This window comes from Strongylocentrotus purpuratus, unplaced genomic scaffold (assembly GCF_000002235.5).
Source record: "Strongylocentrotus purpuratus isolate Spur 01 unplaced genomic scaffold, Spur_5.0 spur5_scaffold_12, whole genome shotgun sequence".
NCBI lineage: Eukaryota > Metazoa > Echinodermata > Echinoidea > Camarodonta > Strongylocentrotidae > Strongylocentrotus > Strongylocentrotus purpuratus.
In genome coordinates, this window is record NW_022145597.1 from 23,023,534 (window position 1) to 23,045,329 (window position 21,796).

Here is a 21,796-nt window from a genome sequence, read left to right on the forward strand (position 1 = left end):
CCTAATTTTTTTTGATAAAACTTACAATTGTAACTGACAACCTAGCAAATGAGATCAATTCCTCAAGTGTTATCTCTCTTTTCAAAATTTACTTGTAATAAATATCTGTTCAAGTTCAAGAGGAATATCCAAATGAAAAGAGAAATGGGTGTTCTAAATGTGGATGAATCAGGCTCAATTTCATGGTCCAATTGCATCAAAAAAGGGGGAAAAGTTGGTAAAATTTTGTGGTACACTTACGTAAAATGATGGATAGAACAGCATCTATCTATTGTAATCGGTCAAATTGGTGTAAAAGAAATAGGCGGGGTCCGTGGGAGATTTTTTTTTCCCACAAATGAAAACAAAACCACAATTCTTCTAAAAAGTGGCTATAAAAAGAATTTTGTGAATGGGTCGTAATGCATGAAATCAGAGCATATCAATGAAGCTTACATGTACATGTAGCCTATCATAAAAGTACATGGAGCACTCATCTATTTCCATCCTGATTAGTTCCTGAGTGTAATGAGGACTAGATGATATAAATTTCACACACATCTATCTGATGGGTTGTATGGTCCTCTTCAAGTTATGTGAGCCTCCATGTTCATCAACAAAACTGGACGTTTCTGTAAAATACAAGCAATTTCTTCCTCAGTTTCCCCACCCTTCCCTTTCTACTTATAATCCAGAGTATAAAAGGTTAAAGGCCATGTGCAGTGTTGGTAAACCATCACAACTTATGGTCAAATCTTTGATTCTAAGATGTTTAAAAAAGGAAGATAAAGAAAATAGGGAAATACCTTGCATTGTATGAATAATGTCCCTTTTGACCAGGGACTATCTGATTAAGTACTGTAAAGTGCCCAATTTTATCACTTTCCTATCAAGGTTGGCGAATATATAAGCATTTTTTTGTTGTTGAAAAAATGTAATTCCTTTCACAGAGGTTTCTATTTGGTGACGACAACCCTATGGCTGGATAATGCTGAGAAGAGCCTGGACTATGCCAAGAGCCTAAATCAACTCCTTGATCACGTCTAGATCTAGGCTCCAACCTGCCAATACACTGTTTGCACTTCGGAAAAGCACCATATAATACCTATTCTTATAGTCCATATCAGTTCTTTTAAAGCACACCCGAGGGCATGTATGAATACAAGCAAACATCTCAGTCCTGACCATATTACAAAAAACAGTCCCCACAAAAAATTCATAGTTTGCGTGTGAAGGCATGAAAAACGGAATTCAATATTATGAACAAACAAGTCTTTTCAAGATATTTTGAACATTTTCACCCTCAAAGTACAATATGGAGAAATTGTTAAACTTGGACTAACACAAAATTTGAACCTTGACCTTAAACTCCATTTTACATGTAAAGATTTGGGTCTACAAAACTCACATTCGTGATAATAACACAACACTTATAATTTTGCCTGTGAAAAAACAGACATGATGGAATCCAATCACATCCAACAAATCTTTTCAATTTCAATTGAAAACATTATCTGTAATGAATGTAAGAGGTCTGAGCTCACACTAAACCTGATCATAAATAATTTTGAAAAATCATCCTAGGACAATTTCAGTAGCCTTGTCCATGGTACGCGCTTTATAAAGACTATTTTTATTATCCTCACATGTTTTATTTTCAGGGTTTTTCAACTGTGTTTCAGCACCTTGAATCTTTAAGAGTATTTGCAATTCTGTTACAATTCATCAGAAAATAAATCTGTGTACAGTTTGATTGTGTAAAATCTTCCCCAACATAACTTTGCCTGGCATTCTTTATGTAAATGGATATGGAGTATGAAGAAAATATTAAAAAGATAAAATAAAACCTACATTTAACAGAACCAAGTCTGAATTTGGTTCTGTGCATGCCCTATTCTTAACCACATTTAGTCCACTCAACAAGATGTCTTACTTTTCATTGCAGTCATTGAAGGTGTATCTATTTAACCTACAATATCACTTTGTAGAAGTAATATTTTAAACTTATATATTGAATACATACCGCGACATGGAACCCCTTACAATTGATTTGGCGATTACTACACTTTAAATTTGGACCTGACTTAATGATTGCACAAATAGACTTTATGTTGAAATCTAAATGTTATTGACAAACTTATGATTGATAACATATATATGTAGGCCTACTAACCCAATATCATAGGACGTTGCAAGATTAACAAGAATTATGGGTATTCTGGCATGGTTCGTAGTATTCATTCATGTATCGACATGTCTTTCTATCACCAGCCATTAATCTAAAACAGTTATTGACTTTGCTTTACTTATGATTCCCCCAATCAAAGCAAACAAACTTTATTACCCCTCCTCAAATATCACAATTTTACTTTGCAATATCCACCTACTTGGCCATGAACATTTAGTACATTTTGAAGGATTTATTCAACCCAGTTCCGCGATGACCCTTATTTGTATGCTCTATTGTTAAAAGATAAGAGTTAACCCAAACATTTGATTACAATCTATGTTTTCACAGGTTATCTCCAGTTCTGATAATGATGGCAAATACATTTCCATAAAAAAAAAAAAAGGAAGTACTATGAATTTCAAGACTATTAAAATAATGTATACTAAATCAGTGTTTTTCTAGAAACAGTCTAATACCAAAAGCTAAGTATTTGGCAAAGACAGGTATAAGGAAATCAAGCGAGTAATCCTGTATGTATGTTGTACTTTTGAGTGAGTTTTATTCCTAGGTTTTTATCTCTTGAGATTCACAGTCATCTACTACTGTATGATATGATCAATGATTTTAGAAGTACAGATATACTTCATACTTGTTTTTCTAAAAACGTCATTTCATTACCAGAAGTTTTAAAAAGGTAAAGCTGTACATGCAGGGGCAGATCCAGAATTCTCTTTTTTTAAAGAGGGGGGGGGGGGGGGGGAACAATCAGAAAGATATCTGACAGACAAAATTAAAACCGTTTTAAGTAGGCAAAGACTCCAACCAACCCATGAGTAAAATCTGTGAGAATAGGACTACTGAACACTACATGTATTTACAACATAAGGTTTACACAGGACAAAAACTTTGACTTTAAATCAGATTTCCTTTTATCAATTAAATCTCCTACATGTCTCATCTTACCTTCAACTCACTGATATGCCTTACGAACAGCCAGCAGACCAATTACATTGTACTTTTATGTGCACGGGCCTGATAGCATGGCCTCTCTGCATACGACCCCTGGCCCCCCATCAGAGTAATTTGTGACGCAATTATCCAGCTTTCGATTTCAATGTACAATTGTACTTTAACCCAGACATGTGCGATTTCGCTCATCGTTGGCAAAATGGCCGTAACAGATCCTATAGATTACCAGGCAATGTATCCACCATATGAATCAGTTATAAATGTATTTGGCATTGAGAACACTGTACAATAAAAGATGTGTCAAAGCTAGGAAACCCTTGATTAAAGTGTATATTGTTGGCCTTCTGTGGGTAGTGTAGTCCCAGAGGTATCAGTTTGTGTTGCCTTCAACAACTCATAACTTATTCCTCCCTTGAGTCAAAATTGGATACAAAGTTATGAAATTGAAAATACATGAAGTTATGAAGAATTTTTTATTGAACCCATTACTTTGTAAACTTTTGTAAATGTCTCTTTGAACTTTTATAAACTGCATTTCATCTGATGGTATGCATATCTTTTAATCACCAACCCTAAATCAATACAGTGAATAAACCAAACATTTTTTTTTCATCTTAAGTTATCTTAAGTTATTAGATATTCATAACCAGTTTGAGTTAGACTGATGACTGATCTTTTGTTTTACTATTGCCCAATGGCAAATATATGTGAATGTACACATAAAGAACTACTCGAACTATAACGCAATTACACTAAACAAATTGAACAAAGAAGTTTTTCACAGAATAATGTGTAATACATTAATGCAAACTCCATTTAACCAATATACATCAAAATCCTTGCTTCTCTTGTTTTACACACAGCTGACTACCCAGAATACGCAATACATTGCAATTGTTACACCACAGTAATTGAATTGGTCTTCTTCCCCTGTCATTAAGTAAATATTTACAGAGTCAATAAAAAGGGAGACATGCTCGCTTTTCTCATGAGCGACAAAAGTTACCGTTTTAGACCACACTCACCGGAAACCGGGCCTAAAAACCGGAAATACACACATGCACACAGGAAGGGACGGGTGCAAATTTATTCTACCTCCATTAATATTTATTATCTCTGCAAATATGAGTTGACCACAAATGAACTTGAATTAATAACCAAATAACCCTTTATCGCTAACTTGCATGCACTTAACCCACTTTTGAGACTCCTTATAGGCGTCTATGGTAGATATTTATCTACTGATTACGGATGAAAACATACACAACGTACACTGTACATGCGAAAGAACACGTAAGCCTGGCACCATGGGTCTATTGCAGCTGTACGGTGGTGTACCTACATGCTGTATAGAGACGGTTCACCACTTTATGACACACCATAATAACTATTAATGTTGATGATGTTGTTGTTATTATCATTATCATCATTACTATTATTATTAGTATTATTATTAGTAGTAGTAGTAGTACAGCAGAAGTAACATATATCTCTATACCTAAACACCGTTCAAGAAGTGTCTGAAAGGTGAAAATGCATCCTTTTTTATTTCTTTTAATATCACTCTTTGTTTGTAATTAATGTATACTTTATATGATAAAGTTCTCTTAACACTTCGTATCTTATGGAAAAATTCTTTATCAATGAAATGTTGTATTTATTTATGATGACATGAACATATTTTTCTGACGCATCATGAGTAACATAATTTCTGCAAGTCCTTCCATGAAATTATGAGATTCGAGGGCTAATCTTGGGGCACGGAGTAAGGTTCAATTAAGGTCAGGCAGGCTCTCTAAGAAAGTGAAACTGGAACACAATCACAACAGGACTTCATACCAAAATAAGTCAACCTAGTCGAGTCATGTCACATGATCTCTAAGCTCATGTTTCTCAGACCCTGATTACTCTAACCAGTACAGTCTCGATTCCAAGCTCCTATATTTATTACAAGTGTAGTCGGAAACAAACTTCTGACACGCAAGCTCATGTGTAAAAAGTTGTAAAACCTCAGACAAGCAAGCAAAAAGATAACAGTTTCAGTTTGAGTTGCCTTTCAGGGTATGAGATTGATGCAAGAGAGAGGGCAAAAGAAGGGGAACAATTTCTTACATGTATTGTAAATAATGTACACTATAAATATCATAACTATTCTAACACCTTCATTTTCTCACCAAGATTTCCCATGCAGACACCCAATTCCACATGCACATGTACTTGCTCATGCTCCACTTACATGTAAATGGAACGGGTCTGCATCTACAGACTACTACTGAGAAGGAAGCAATCCAGAGAACTATTGGGCACCAACTACTTCCTGTATTGCCTATCATGTTTTAATGGTCATGTACTTTTCTTTTCATTCCGAATCTCAATTTGTTTGTATTCATGTACATGTACAGGTTGTACATTAATCTACAAATAATTTTTTTTTTAAACACCTCTGGAGTGTGGTCTTTTTAAAAGCAGGCAGAAATTTTACAGGTTTTTGCAGTGTAAATGCTCACTGTCAAAAGAATGATGTATTATTCCCGTTTTGGGTCATGTGACTCTCCCCGCTTCCGTGCTAACGCATGCGCACAACTAACAAACAAAAAAACAACAAGAATTATCAAGACAAATACTGACGGTTTCTTATGGGTTTTTCAAGTAGCTTATATGACAGTCCCCCCCCCCCCCCAAGAAAAGAAGGTTTTCACATGGTTTGGGGGCTGTGTTTCAAGTTCTTGTTTTAATGAATTAAAAAAAACATAACAACCCTCTTCTACTTATCAGCTAAAATCTAAATCAACTAAGAGATATCTCCCTTATTTTCATGCACACAATATATTGATTGTTTGTACTAGCTGACTCATACACAATCGTTTCTGTCCCTTCATCGATAACGCATAGGATACCCAACAACATACATCATCAGATCCAAATATATACACCTGCTATATGTCCATATGGCTGTCATGCATATTAATTAATAATCTACAAGTCTATGACTCATCAATAGAACGTTACAGGAAACACCCATGGATGTTGCATTGCTAATCATATATTGGTATATATATACAAAGTCATCTTATATTTTAAAAAGCTAACCTATTATGTACAGTACAGCGCCTTTTATGGGTGTTGAATAAACACTATTTCAATTTTGTCATGTTTTAGACTTTGACAAAGAAATTTGGAAGAATATGATATGTCCAATATCGTCTCTTTTCCTTTAAAAAAATCATGTTGGTAATGGTAAACAACATTCAATGGCAGATTCAAGAATATTCTACAGATGGCAAGAACAAATATATTCCAGGGTGGGGGGAAATGGTATTCACTTTTGTCATGTTTCTGAAAGGCTAAATGGGAGACATGTGAGAAGGCGCACAAGCCATCCTCCCCCTTCCCCTAACTTGCCATTGTTGTTTTCCTTACTTTAATTTCAGGAATCTTGGATTCATAAACATGGATCAAATTATTAAATGCTGAGAGCAATTTAGCCCAAGGCAAGTCTACAAAAATAGTACCATTAAAATAATTTTTCCTTTGGAATAAAGTCTGCATTCAAAATTTGTACGAAGCCCGACCAAGAAAACAAGGTTTATAGGAATAGTAGATCAATGAAAACAAAGATATTTACTCCATTTTTAAAGTAGATAATACCAACAGTTTTGTAAGCATTGAGCAGCGAGAATAGTAATGAGCTTGTTTACCAAATTATTTTCCTTTTTTTTTTTAATGTTTTTTTTTTCTTGTGGGAAAATTCAATTTTACTGCAAAAATGCTCCCCAGTAAAAGGAAAAGGAAAGTAAAGCAAAAATTGATTCGACAAATATGACAATACTGCTAAGCATCGTGTGAGAATTGGGATGAGCATGTTTACCAAATATTTTGCATTTTAATGATTTGTTTTTTTGTTGTCTCATAATCCATGTGAGTTGAAAATATATTTCTAACTTCACCTCAAAAACATGACTGTATTGTGCATGAGGTTCTAAAATATTAATGGTCATAATATCCTCAGGCCCTACTAGTCTTTTTCTGTGATAGATACACATGCTCGAGAGCCTCTCACTGTTCCACACCGCTGACAGAGCAAAACATCTCACTTCCTTTCAACTCCACTTTTTTGTTTCCGATGGCAAACAGAGTATGATTAAGTAAACCTTCCCATGAACCAAACACAGCCCAAATCGGGCAAAACATCTTTCTTCTTCTGTCCTCAAAATATTCCTAAATATTCCCTGTTTGGTTCTTTGACTGAACATCTACATCCCCTCCCCCACATCGTCTATCAATGGTGCGATTCCCGGTTCTGTATCAATACCATTTCAATGAACAGGTATGTCAAGTATGCGGCAGAGGTCGCAGATCACTTTTATGTTCTTTCTTTCTATTGTTCACGATTCATGAGATTGTTCCGAAGAAGAAAAAGAAAAACAGTTACAAAAACATTGCATAGTGACAGGAAGTCAATTGCAGATGAGTTCTTGGGCCAGTTAGAAATACACAGTGATCAGCATTCAGCTCTCAGAAGATAGCATGCATTTGTGATTTGTGAAAGAAAACATCCAATTTGGAACCACCTCATCTGTTACCGGTGATAAATGCAGTGTAAAAGAACTATACTGCACAGTGCACATCATAATCTTCAAACTTACTTTTAAAAATAGTCACAAATCACACCGATCAAATAATAAATACAAGACCTTAAAGGTCATTCTTAACAAACTGTAAGGTCATGAGAATGAACTGCCTATTTATAGATTTATGACAGAAGCGATTTAAGAAAATTACATCCCATAAAAAAGAGAGTAGAGTCATTGTACTAGCACTCTACCCTGCTTCATTGTAATACCCAATTACAATTTTTGAATGAACATGACGCTCGGATGCCATGGTACGAAATGGTACAAATATTTTTCACCCTTTAGACTTTATAGGGCATTTCATTAACCTACATGTATCTTCCGGATGAGAGCAGAATGCATGGATTAGTATTCATTCTCAATAAGAAACAGATGATTCCAAAGTTATTGGGGCGAAACTTAGGCCCTGCCCCCCTCCCCCTCTCATTAGTTTGAAGAATATGCAGGCTTGTAAAATAAGATTTAAATATTTCCTTTTTTGTTTCGATTTTAATGTTATTTACTCATTGATTATACATTCATTTTCTGTTCTTTCTGGACATTTGGCAATTTCTAAGCGCTTCTGAATTTCTAAAGCAAAAATTTTCATGGAACTTCATCAAGTTACTTCTCAAGTCTAGTACACTGACTACCTGGATACAAGTAGCTTTAAAAATATATGGAAACAGGTCGAGACGTCCAACTACAACCCATCCTTGCTTCTTCATCACGTTGCTGTGCGGAAACGATGTTCAAATCCCCATTTAGCTACACAACTACCATGTTCACATGAGAGGAACTATACGATTGATTGTACATGCGTGTAGCCTAGGGCCTACAGAGTTATTGTACAAAATGTTGTAGCTCTCAATGTATGAACAGAGGAGCTGGGGCTGAGAGGAAGGAAAACATATGGTATGATCATTTTGAACTCTCCATCACACGTGAATGGTGTCTCTGTTGACACCTATGCCTTGTTGGGGTAGGGGGTCCCTGGCTCTCTGGCAGGCACTGAGGCAGGCTTGCAGGCAAGGCTCCACAGCTACTGTGAGAGAAGTTTAAAGGGACTTGTCAACATGGTCGGCTCACACATATACCCTACTATCAGTCAATCGGGCCTCATTGATCATACAATATTGTCTAATGATACAACCCTAATTGAGATACAGAGACATATTAGCACAGATCAGCTGCAGATTTAAGCTGGAAATTATGTGAAACCTTACTCAGGATGGGCTTACTTTTAGCGGGGACCCACCCCCTGGCTTTAGTGTGATTGTGCTCCCTAACAACATAATTGAAATAGACCGGCAACGTCAATGTTGAGCCTACGAATGTGCCTAATGTAGTGTGTGTAGGCCTATGTCTCCAAAAGTCAGACTCTTGTGCTTATTGTAAACTTTCCTTCTTGGATACGCCCTAACGATTTAAAAAAGAGCCTTAACCTATATATTGTTCCATTATGTTGGGGAATTCCAAAACCTGATTATGTCAGTGCATTACATGCTAAAAATCAAGGGAAGCCTGCTTCAAAATAAAATGAATATATATCATGAGTATAGGCCCTTCACTGTCTTCCAAGTCCCTGGTTTAGTGTACAATAGAGAACATTTCATTTTCCATCTTTAAAAAAATCATTATTTAGGAAACCGAAGCCTACATGTACATGTATTCATTGCTTTCATTTTATGAAATTGTCAGTTCGCATTGGTCTTCCTATCACCATCTGTTAATGATAATCCAACTTCAACCCAATCTGTGTCCCCTTTAATTCAATCCTACCCAGCCTTTAGAAGAAAAAAAGACAGGACAGTTCAATCTGAATGGATTTGCCCTCGGGGTCAATATAAGGTCAATCAGAACCTAGAGAAGCAGGGTTTTCTCATCAAATAGCAAGGAAACGGGCAAAAAGTGATGACTTTACCTTGCTTGTCTGGGGTCTGGGGTGGGCTGGGACGACAAGTAAACGCATTGACATGGTAGGAGAGCAGGAGATGGGGGTGCTAATTGGACTGGAAAACCCCTAAATTGATTGCTTCCACTCCAGAAAGCAGGTTTGACAGTACTTTTTTTTCTCCAGCTACTACTAGCGGAGACAAGAGGTTTTGGTACTCTCTCTGACTCTGGAGTCTGGTGACAATTTCTCCAGGTTTTATTTCAACACAGGGTTAACGGAATAGGGATATGGTTTTCATTTGATGTTAGGTAAGGGTTTTGGGTTGGTATAAGAATAAGGTATAGGTTTTGTCCCAGTATTATAGTTTGGAAATCAGTTAGTCAAGGATATTGACAGAGGTAAAATTGTTGCCAAAGCATTTGTGGTAAAACAAATGTTCTGCATCGTAGTGTAGAAAATGGGGTTTCCATATAGCTTTTATTTAGCTAAACTTGTCTTACAGCAGCCTAAATTGGTTTTGATGAGCAATAGTATATAGGACCTTTTATTTCTATGGTTCTGAAAAGGCTTCCCACCCAGTAGTTCCCACATTCCCGATTTCACTTGGACAAAAAGTTAACACACAAAGGTAATAAAATCTAATTGTGCCATTGGGTATCCTACCATTTGTACAATGTTGAAGTTGAAAATGAAAGTAAAAGTATGCTTACTGAACGTCACAATAGGCATATTGTAACATTTACAATCAATAGAGTTTACATGTGAAGTGAATTTATAGATTATCTGTGGGGCACATGCCATAAAGATCGACCCCCCAAAGAGAAGAATGGAGCTCACAAAACTTTAAAGTGTAAACTGTAACCTTGTAAAAGTTAGTCCCAATTCACTCCAGATTCCTTCAATTCAGGTTCAAAGTATTGAATTGAAGAAATATCACACTATTGAAGGCTACACTGAAGTCAATATTACATGTTTTTCACTATTCTATATTTGTATCTCAAGTTTATTTAAAGTTTTTTTCTTCTTCTTTCTTTCATGTGTGCATGTTGTTATTATTTTGTTATGCATTAGTTTCACAGGTTGATTTTATTGTTGCAGAGGGGGGAGGGGGAGGGGGTGAGGCAATATAATTAATTTTGAAATCTTGAAACAGATTCCATTACAAGCATAAGAGATAGGGATGGGGATGTGGTTGCCAGTGGTAACCACTCAAAGACTGACATGAAGAACAGTTGCAGGGCTAAATGGGAGACCAACTCTTCTCAGTCCTCTGGTGACACATGTATCACCAGAGTCCAACTTTTGCTGGGAGGAGTATAAGGACGAGGACACTCTACCAAGACATGGACCTCTATATGACCTCTCGCTTATCCTTAGGTCCATGCCGAGATTGACCTGGTCTTATATTTTCACCCTCAAGCCAGAGGTCAAAGGTTAAACTAGGTCTGGGACACTTTGAAAGTTGTAAACATCTTGCTCTTGCACTTTCCCCCAGGTTGATCACCCCCACACACCACCGGTGCAGGGTGCTGGTAACCATGGCAAGCGCAGTCCGGTCTAGCCCTTACAGTTAGTTGAGTGTACAGTTGTGTGTGCCACTTTGACATGAAACAGTGATGAAAATACAAAGTACCGAGTTACATCCAAGGAGTTCAAGGAGGTACGATTATATTGGTCACATATACAACACCTTTGTCTCTGTAGTTTTGAAGACATCTTTTTTTCACTAGCATGTTGGCCTATATGTGGGCCTACATATTACTTCTCCTACTTTTGTTTGCTGTAGGACCTACATGTAAAGACTTCACAATCTGATAGTAAAAACTCGATATTTTTAAGATTACTTTCACACTTTGTTTTTTCTATTTAAACTTGTTATCTTGTAGAGCACAATACATGATTTATCTCAGAAATATAAAGCCAAAAGTAGGAAATCTTCTCAAATAAGGGGACAAATATCAGTTCATACTATTCCATAATGCATCTGACTTGTGTATCTACAAATTATACAATGTACATGTATCTCTCATACATGTACAATATCAACAACAAGTACTGCTTAAAGAGACATTCCCTTGATTATTTCCTTGTCTTGCCTAACAGCCTGTGAGCCTGAGCCCCCCACCCCCCCCCACCTCCTTTTTTTTTTTAGACACCTCGCATTGTACTCCTATAACACAGAGGAGTTTTTTATTAGCTCTGCATGTACAGTCCTTCCCTCAGTTTGCATTATAACGCCTTTGTTGATCCTCATTAATCCATTTAAGTTAACCACAAGTTACCCATTTAAAAGACCAACCTAACTTGTATACAACAGGCTCATTCACATTGCAGATTTTTTTGTTGTGAAAAACCCATCAACTTTATTTAAACTACCCCTTACACAACTGGAAAACCCATAAAAGAATATCATTGTTTAATAATTCTGTTTTTTGGAAGAGTTTTCTGTACCACTATGTGCCACTTGTGACTACTTTAATGGCATGAAAGTGAGGGAAGTCAAGTAACCGAAATCCAGAATAATCAACCGTTTTTTGAGAGAGAGCATTTACACTGCAAAAAACTGGTGGATTTTTCGCACATCAGCCTGCGTTTCAAAATGCTACACTCCAGGCACGGCCTATGACTTGGGTATTTCATCAAAACCTTTGGTTGCAGTGTGAATGCACCTACGGGGGTGTATTGGACTAACGATTGCTGTTTATATGGAAAAGAAACTTCTTAACTTGATATAAAGATAAGCAGATCCTATAAATAGTACAAGCTATATTTACATTGAACTGTTGTAAATAAGGACATTTACAACTTGTCTCCCATCTACCACTATTTAAACTGTTCCTTGATTTACTACTCTGTATTTTAAAGGAGTATGCAAGTAATTGAAATGTAGAAAAGTCATGTTCCTAATCATATTTTACAAAAACAATCAGCTGCATCATTTTCTTCATCACTACTAGAATCCTCATTATCATCACCATCATCACCACAATTTTCAAGTAGTACATTCATCAGAGTATCATCTTGATGGTCGAGTAGTTTTGGGCATCATTATGAATTTATGATGCCAATTTCATGGTATAATCATTATTTGATTGACAGAGACTCAAAATCATGAAGGTTGTGTTTTAAAAAATACACCATCAGATTCATCCACATGATCTTTAGCAATATCATCAAACCTCCCCTTCTCATCATCATCCATGACCTTCATCTAGAACCTCATCAGCATCATCATTACCATTATCCTGGCTGGCATCACCATCACCACCATCATCATCATCCTCACCATCATCATCATCACCACCACCATCATCATCACCACCATCATCATCATCATCATCACCACCACCACCATTATCACCACCACCGTCATCATCATCACCACCATCATCATTATTATTATATAGACCATCAATGTCATTATTCTCTTCTATACTATTAATACTATCAACATCATCACTCACTAGTCTTGTAGCAATTATCAAACAAGTCAGTTTCCAAACTTGGGAGGGGACAGGGAGTTGTGTGGGTTGTAAAATGAACATCCCAAACTTTTTTTTCTTTCAACTTACTCCAGGAAATATTTTTGTCCAGTTGGTGTGACGGCCATCTCCCAGCCGCTCGGCAGGTTTGGGTTATCAGTATCAGATATATCGTAGCTCTGTTGACGAAGATGCTGATTCCGTATCACATCTTGAGGGTTTATGTTCCTCATCTCCTGTAGCGAAGCCGGAGATGAGTGCGCTCTGCTGTGGGCGATCGTCATCCCCTGCGGGCCCAAGCTCCGACTGGCAATTTCATGGCTAGCGTTCGACATATTTCCAGAGTAATTCGTCGAATCTGCGCTCGACTCCCTCGAATGGCTTATTCTTGGTTCTTGAAAGAAAGAGGCGGGCATGTTTCTCTTTCGCCATGGCACTTGCGATGGAACTTTATCGGCTGCCTCGGGCGTGTTCAAAACATTGCGAAACAAATCGTCCAACTCTGCTCCCGAGTCCCCTCGTACGTGCACGACAGCATTCTGTTTTCTTCCTCCTGCCGGCTCCATTTTCTTTCCGCTTTTCTCACCGAATTTCTCACTAATTCCTTGACTCCAGAATCCCCTTTTCGCTTAGCATATAATAAAATGAACTTCTAGATGGTGACAGTATCAGCAATCGCGTAAAATATAAGTTTTATACCAGTTAACTATCATCGCCGCATCTTTACACCATGTACCTCAATGCCATTCCGATACACAACTTCTCGCACAGAGTATCCGGTTGCACACGGCGTATTTCACCTGTACGGTCTCGTAAGTTAGTTCGCCTCGTATACTTTTCCGCTGTGGTAGAGTACACAGCTGAGTACCCATACACCAAAGCCCGACCTTGCATGCAAATTATTGGTCCCTATTAAGACCACATCACTACCGGGGTTTTAACTATCTTAAACAAGATAGATCCTTATTTTTAGTTCATTAACCCGACTAAATGAAATTTAACGAAGATAATAAAGACTAGTGAAAACTTCTTTTACATAAATTATCAATGACATTCAATGCTTTCATGTCGATATTGAAGGAATAATATTCTTTTACAAATCTTCCAAAATCCATCCGCGCGTGGTCTTGCCTCTATCAGGGGGTATAGTTCGGGCCCTTTACAATCCTTCTTTTGGTCAAAGGCCGACTTTTGTATGTTATTATTGCTTACGTCACAGAAAAGGGTGTGGCCTACGCCGGAAGATTATTGTCTGGCATAAAAGAGAGGTTTTAGGAAAACCTTGAACGAGCATTTTCTCCGAACTGTTTCTCATTGCGGGATATGCCGAACCCCCATTCATTTGTTGCTATGCGGCGATGGATGATATTAAAAAGAGCAATCAGATAATAACGAGCCTATGCCTTGATTTATGATTTTCGATTTTGTAAGACGGGAGCACAGCACTTAGAACGAACTCATCGCGGGCATTGACCTGCATATTAGTTATTCTGAGTTCGATTTTGAATTGTTAGGGATTCCTTTTGTCAATAGGGGTGTTATAATAGGGGGCAAGATTCCCTATCGCTAATGACGGGGGTCAGGGAGGGGGTAACGATTGAACCATGTTTCTTGGCTTTTGAGAAGGGATTAGTTTCTTGCAGATATGGAATAGATGTATACATAGGTGCATCCACTTTTGCTCATAAGGGTTATGAAAAGGAATTTCGAGGGTCGTTTTGTAAGCACAACCCATGGGTATTATGTGAGACGAACTATTGTTTAATTGATTTGCGCTTTATAATAGAGGTTCGAAGAAGCAACTCTTTGATGATTTCCGCTATTGGCCTATATTACATGTATTGATTGAAAGAGAACATCCCCCTGAAAAATGATAACAATACTTATTATAAGAAATAGATAGAGCAACCATTTTTTATTTAAAAAATTGCTTGATATACGTTAAAAAGCCACAGTTATATCAAAAACCGTGTATTTCGTTTATCTTAAGAAGCTATCTTGGTTTTAGTGATGAGAGAGCAATATACTGGGGGGGGGGGGTATGAAATCCAAAAGAACAAACACGAGTTATGAGGAACGGCATCTAAGGGCGTCGTATACTTTTCGCATTTTCGCGTTGTCCCCTCCCCATTCTCCCTTTATTTTACCCCACCTCTCTCTCTCTCTCTCTCTCTCTCTCTCTCTCTCTCTCTCTCTCTCTCTCTCTATATATATATATATATATATCTGTCTATCTCAGCCTTGTCTTTCTATTTTGTTTATGAGCTTCCGAAACTATACGATGCATATTTTGTTACGTCTAAAAAGTAAGAATTGCATTTTCATCTGATTTAAAAATAGATACCGTCTATACATATAATACGATATTACAAATATGCAACAGTATTTTGTTTAAAGGTCCACATTTACTACGAGGCTACCAAAGAATTTGTATAGATTTATATCATGTATAATACTTATTTTCTTCTTTGTTTTTATGTTACTGCCATGACTTTATAGTTATGATTGTTACCATAACAGGGCCTCGTGAAAAACCACCACTATTGGTGAAAATGTGCTACCCTGTATAAATGTCAGAAATACACAAATGAATTTAAACAGGCAGTACAATCATCACATCAAAAAAGTGTTTTTTTTTTTTTTTTTTACATATTTTTTTTCATGCCGTAACTTTTTGAAATCTGGATCAGGAATCCTGTAATTTATCCTGAAAAGCGTCAATTCTGTTTATATAACTTGATATACTGTATACTTCAATCCTATTCAATTCAATGTATTGTGCCTTCTGTACTGTTATATATGAAGTTGTGTTCTAATTTGGCGCGAGTCCAGAAAGATTATTAGTGTTTGCTTATTAAACAATCATGAAAAGGTTAATCATCCGGGCACTTAGGGGAAGATTGATTTCGAAGTGTAAAATAAATCACAACTGATTCCTTTGATGAGACTATAGTGGGATTTCAAGCGATAAGACAAAAATTGGGAAAATATCAGTCGATTTGTTGGAAACTTCACAGGATTGTTACGCCCCCCCCCCCCCCGGGGGCCCCCACAGTCTGAAAGCAGGTACTCAATAAAAAACCTTGACGACTAGCAATGGTTCGTTTAAGATTAAACTTTAAAAAAAAGCAGAAACACGAAGTTGCAAACCATCCAGAGACTCCTCATAAATTGCGTTACTGACTAATTAATTATATCATAACAAATCTTTATTCTCAGTTTTCTTATGTACAACTGATTTTCTTATAAAACTAAAGATATTGCGTATATATTCAATACTGAATGAACGCCATTGAACTATTACCAACAACAACAACAATGGTTTGTGCCTGCACCCCCCCCCCCCTCGATTTGAGGAGTATTCCGCATTCGTGATTATGAATTTATTGATCACTACTGTCTACAATATGAGACTATACATAGCCACTGTACATTAGCTGCTCTTGCACACAGTCAAATTCTGACTTTAGCTATAGGTTTTGCTCAAGGCGTTAGGAAATATGGTAAAGACGTGTCAAATTATAGCAATGTGCCTTTACTGCAGACTATAGTGCTTGGTGGAGTGGCGAGCAATATGCACCTATCTATTTTTACTTTTTTCTTCTTTATTTTTGGTTTGCTTAGCAACAATTCGAGTGAAAACTTAGGGGACAATACATAGGGTTCATTCGAGGGGCAACTATTGATACACGTATTTATTTTGATGCTCTTTTTGTATACATTTTCCCTTACATTGTCCGAATGCCATTGTAGCGTGAGCATCTTATTATGTGATATAACCTTTTTACCTCAAAACTACGAAAAATCATGACTTGTGTTATGTTTTATATAGACTTACAGCTTTGACAAATATAATAGGCCTAGTTTCTTTTAGTTGTCGTTATCGTCATTAATGTTATTTAAATTTCATCATTATAAGTTTCATCATTATCATCATCAGTATTTTTGTCAAACATCAAACATCAAATGGTGTAATAAGAATAGGCAAGCCCTCGTATACGGTATATGCTTCTACGAAGCTTGGGCCAAAAGAGCCAGCAATATTTAGTCCTCGACTATTATTTCGTCATCGTTCTGTGTGTAGGCCTACATGTGAGATTTTGTTTACTCTTTTTAATCAGATTACGCAGATAGAAGAGTCTGTTATCTGTCTTTGAATAGTTTTTTTGTTGACAAAATTTCGTTGAATTCGTTATATATTGTCTTTTCCTGAAGAAAATGAACATGAAATGCAGCATTTGTTTAGCTACTTCAATCAATCAAATTCGAAATTCACAGTTAGAAAAGGAACATGCCTCATTTTCATCAATTCATTCTATAACTACGGATGCCCTTTACCTCAACCAGTCAACCAATATCCACCCAGAACCTCTTGTAAAAATAATTCTGAAAGGTATGGTAATTTACCGACATCGTTACCATTGCTGTATTGTGTTTTCAACTGCGCCATCATTCGGTGAAGGCGTTGGCCTACATATTGAGCAATTTCCGATTCCTGTACTTTCCTGTACCCACGCAAGCATCTTCTTGGTGGTGTATTGTGGGACATGGATGTCGACACATCGGGACATTGCAAGCAGCAGACGACAGTAAACGTAATTATGAAGAATAGTCATTAGAATACCCTGCCTTTAAATCTTCCAGTACCCTGGCCACTACTGCAATAGTAAACATGTTGTGGCTGTTGTTTTTGTTGGCCGTGTTGGCATGTTGGTATTGTTCTGCCGTGTAGCTGTTAAAGGAGACTTAGGTGAAATATTTTAGAATGGTCTTTAACTATTGAAAATATATTTTCTTCTATTCTCAATTTGTGCTTAGATAAATTCTGAAATGTTGAAAAGGAACAAAGTAATCGGAAACATAAAGCAAAATAACTATCACTTTGTGTGTTAAAGTTGAATTTCCGTTCTTATGTCTACTTTCCTTAATCTGCTTTCTGCTTTTCCATTTCAAAGCCATTAACGCGATGTAAATCACCAATATAACCACCAACAATAATTCTTTCCGAAATCAGTGGTGTTTGTTTTGCCACCCACACAACACATTGAACTAATGCTTCTTGTTGTCATTTGAATAGCACTAACAAAATATATCTTCAAGCAAATGATTTTATGATTCGGTTACGAGGTAATCACCCGTATATTTGTCCAATTTTCTTTTATGGGGCGTGGCAATGTTCTTATTCTGTAGAAACATTTACTATAGAAACGTGATAAATCTCCTCCCATTATGCATATCAAAGACTGTCGTTAAGCGGTTATGTTGTTGATGAGAGTCTTTTGTATATTAGTCTTTTGAGTGATGACAATTGTATATGGCAGAGTTATTTATTGACAATGACCTGCAAAGTGATGTAAAATTAGTCGTAAGATGATTATCCAAAAGGTAATTTTTCTTATCGATTGATTATTAAAATCGGAAATGGTATTAATTTCACATTTCTATCAAAATTAGTGATAGATCAGGGAGTTCTGTTCATGCTGTCTAGAGGCTAATTTTTCATGTTGGTAAAAAAAAAATTGAAAACAAACAAACGTAGGATAATCCTTCTTATTTTTGATTGCGTCAGACTCTCTCATGTCTCAAAATGAATATCCAAAAGCTTTTCGATGAAACTGGGGTTTAGAGAGAGAGAGAGAGAGAGAGAGGGGGGGGGGGGGGAGGACTCTGAGAGTAAAGAATGAAATAGAGGTTTAAAGTGATAATGAGAGAGCAAAATGAGGAAGATCTTTGTAATGTACCAGAGAGAGTGAGAGAGAGAGAGAGAGAGAGAGAGAGAGAGAGAGAGAGAGAGTGAGAGAGAGAGGGAGAGAGGGAGAGAGAGAGAGAGAGAGAGAGAGGGGGGGGGGGGGGGTTGTATCTTAAGTATTGACAAATAGTGAACTAGATATTCCAGTGAGGCAAAATGGTCCTGTTGATAATATATCGCTTCACAATGCAAAGGTGTTGGGTTCTATAAAATTCCCAGCTACTCCTTTTTCCTATATTTTATAATAATTTTAAAGTACATAATATTCAAATTGTCAATTTCGTTTTGAAATAGGGCACCCAAAAGCAGAGGCAGAGTGAGAGAAAGTTATTTCTATCATTTCTCTTTGTCAAGTGACTCTCTGAATAAGGAAGAACATAAAAACTCCTAATTTTTTTCATCACGAAATCTACATTGACTCGAACGATAACAGAGAGGAAAATTATAGATATCAACTGTGCGGCAGTGTAGTCTAGTGGACAGGCAGGCAATCACGTCGTAATTGGAAGGTATTGGGTTCGATACCCAGCCAGTGCGTGATTTTGTTCCTTATATTTTTGTAATCTCGCAAAAATAGACTGATTTTCAACTCCTGGGGGGTGGGGGTGGGGTGGGGGTGGGGGGGGGGAGGAGAGGACATTTTTTTTTTTGGGGGGGGGGGGGGGGACACGTTAATTTTTTAATTTTACATTTTGCTCCGTTGGAGGGGGGGAGGGGGTAAGGTCACCTTTTTAGGTCAGCCATTGGCAATTTTTTTTTTTTTTTGGGGGGGGGGGGGCGGGGGGGGGGGGCTCGCCCCTGTTTTTCAGTATATTTTTAGGCGAATTTAGGGCTGATTTTAACATATTTTTTTTGGCCGCGAGGGGGGGGGGGGGGCACGTGCCCCCTTTGCCCCCCCCCCCTGGATCCGCCACTGAACAACATTTGTATTTCTTTACTTTGGCCAGTTATATCATAATCATTGTTGTGGTTGAATTAAAGGAAAGGGGATTAAGGCACAGTATGTCAATGAATTAAAAAAAAAAAAAAAAAAAACAACAGGGGCCTATGGCGGAGGGGAGGGGAGGGGGGGGGGGGGGCTTGGTAGTGTAGAAAAAACATATCGGGAAGTCTTGGGGAGGTCACACTTAGAATAAAATGAGCCCTTTTTAAGGATACAGGCTGGAGCTGACCCCCGACAATAAAAAAAACCAGTTCGATACAAGCAACGCGATTGCTCTTTGCTTAGGCCACTAGTCTCTGCTCAGGCGTATAGTTACACTTGCCATCCCACGATATGAATCGACACCAGCCTCACATGCACCCCCCCCCCCCATCCCCCATCCCCCCCCCCCCCCCCCCCTCCCCCGAACAACCTCTATGCTGGATATGCCGCTGATCTGTATCGAAATTGTTTTTCTACAATCTCATCTCTCTTTGATGGTTGGATAGATAACAAAGACAGATGACGTATTTTGATGATGGGGGAAAAAATATAAAAATGAAGATAAAAAGACAATCGGAAGTGCTCGGAGAAGCCCTCTTTGAAAATTAATAGAGCGTTCAGTCACAAATGGTCAACCAAAATGATCTGTAAATTGAGCATAACAGTACCGATAATTACTCGTTTAATCTATTCTCTATTTTTTGGTATCAATAATTTATTTGCATACGACAGCAAAATAAAGGATAGGCCTAGGCGATTTTCATAACCTGAAATTGTCGGAATTAGGTCGAGTCAGGGCCAGTGGCGTAGGAGAGAAACAAAATAGGGGGAGGGGGGGGGGGGGAACAGTGGGAAATTAAATGTGAAAAGAAGTTGCTAATAAGACTTCTCAATCCTGCACCCTTACCAATCAACTGTCTTGTTTTTGTTTATTAACGATTTTTGGTATCTCAATTGCGGATCTATGATGAGCCGATATCGTCTTTGTTTAGGAGCTTCCGAAACTATAATTATGAGCTATTTTAAAAAAGTAAAAATATCTAACAAAATAACGATCTTCACCCGATTAAAAAACAGCCTTATCTGTTTTTACATGTAATTCGATATTACAAATATGCAACAGTCTTTTGTTGAAAAGTCCATATATCAAAGAACTTGTATTCATACTTATTTTCTTCTGTTTTATTATGTTACTGACTACTGTTATGGTTGTTGGATGTTTCCTTACTGTGCCTACGAGCTGAGAACAATGACGGTGAGGGCGCTATAGCACTATAAAAAAAGCATCGTCAGTGCTCGTTTTCGCTTGACCAGTTGCTGTTAAAACTGTTGTTCTTCTCGGTTGCATCGTGTTTTTTTTCTTTCATTCTTTCCTTCTTCGTGCTTTTTGTTTGTTTATTTTGTAAAACTTCAGTATTCGTTTTGTATTCGTTATATTTGTACTAGTCAGGATATTTGTACCAACCTTCCCACACGCCATGTCAGCATTAATAATAATACTCAGTTTTTATATAGCGCTTATTACAATCAGCGCTTCTGAAACTTGGAGATTATTATTACCCCGGCTTTAGCTGTCCTGCCATTGCGGCACTCTAGCATTTCAACGAATTAATTATTGACAGGGACCCATTTACATCACCTGGGTTGAGTGTGGCAAATGTAGCATACCAGATATACACAACTTCACATATTAAAATGGCGCCAGTATTTTCGATGATTAATACCCTGAAACCAAAAAGGAAACAGAAGCGTCGACATTAATAATTCCAACCCCCCCCCCCCCCCCAAAAAAAAAGGAAGAATGAAAAATGAACTAAACAAACGAGAAAGTGGCCCAACTAAGAGATAAAGAAAAAAAGACAAAATCGCAAAACGACTTTTAGTATACAAAGTTCATATAATTTCACTTGTGACAAGCAAAATACGACGACCATTCACCGATCACGTTTCATTCATTGTGTCTGTTTTTTTGTTTTTCTTCAAATTAAGGTGACTCGGTAAAATTGTTGAGG

At 37.3% G+C, this 21,796-nt stretch overlaps 1 protein-coding gene across 3 annotated transcripts in view; it reads right to left on the bottom strand.

Annotated features, from left to right (window-relative positions):
- Nucleotides 1-14,015, bottom strand: part of LOC584590 (transcriptional coactivator YAP1) — a 44,210-nt gene extending 30,195 nt beyond the window's left edge. Inside the window, exon 1 of one of the 3 annotated variants that reach the window (XM_030982144.1) lies at nucleotides 13,201-14,015. In XM_030982144.1, coding sequence (XP_030838004.1) covers nucleotides 13,201-13,676 — 476 coding nt within the window. In that variant the 5' untranslated portion in view covers nucleotides 13,677-14,015. The remainder of the gene's footprint in view (nucleotides 1-13,200) is intronic. The other 2 variants (XM_011680013.2, XM_784449.5) reach the window with 2 other exon arrangements.
- Between the last annotated feature and the right edge of the window lie 7,781 nt (nucleotides 14,016-21,796).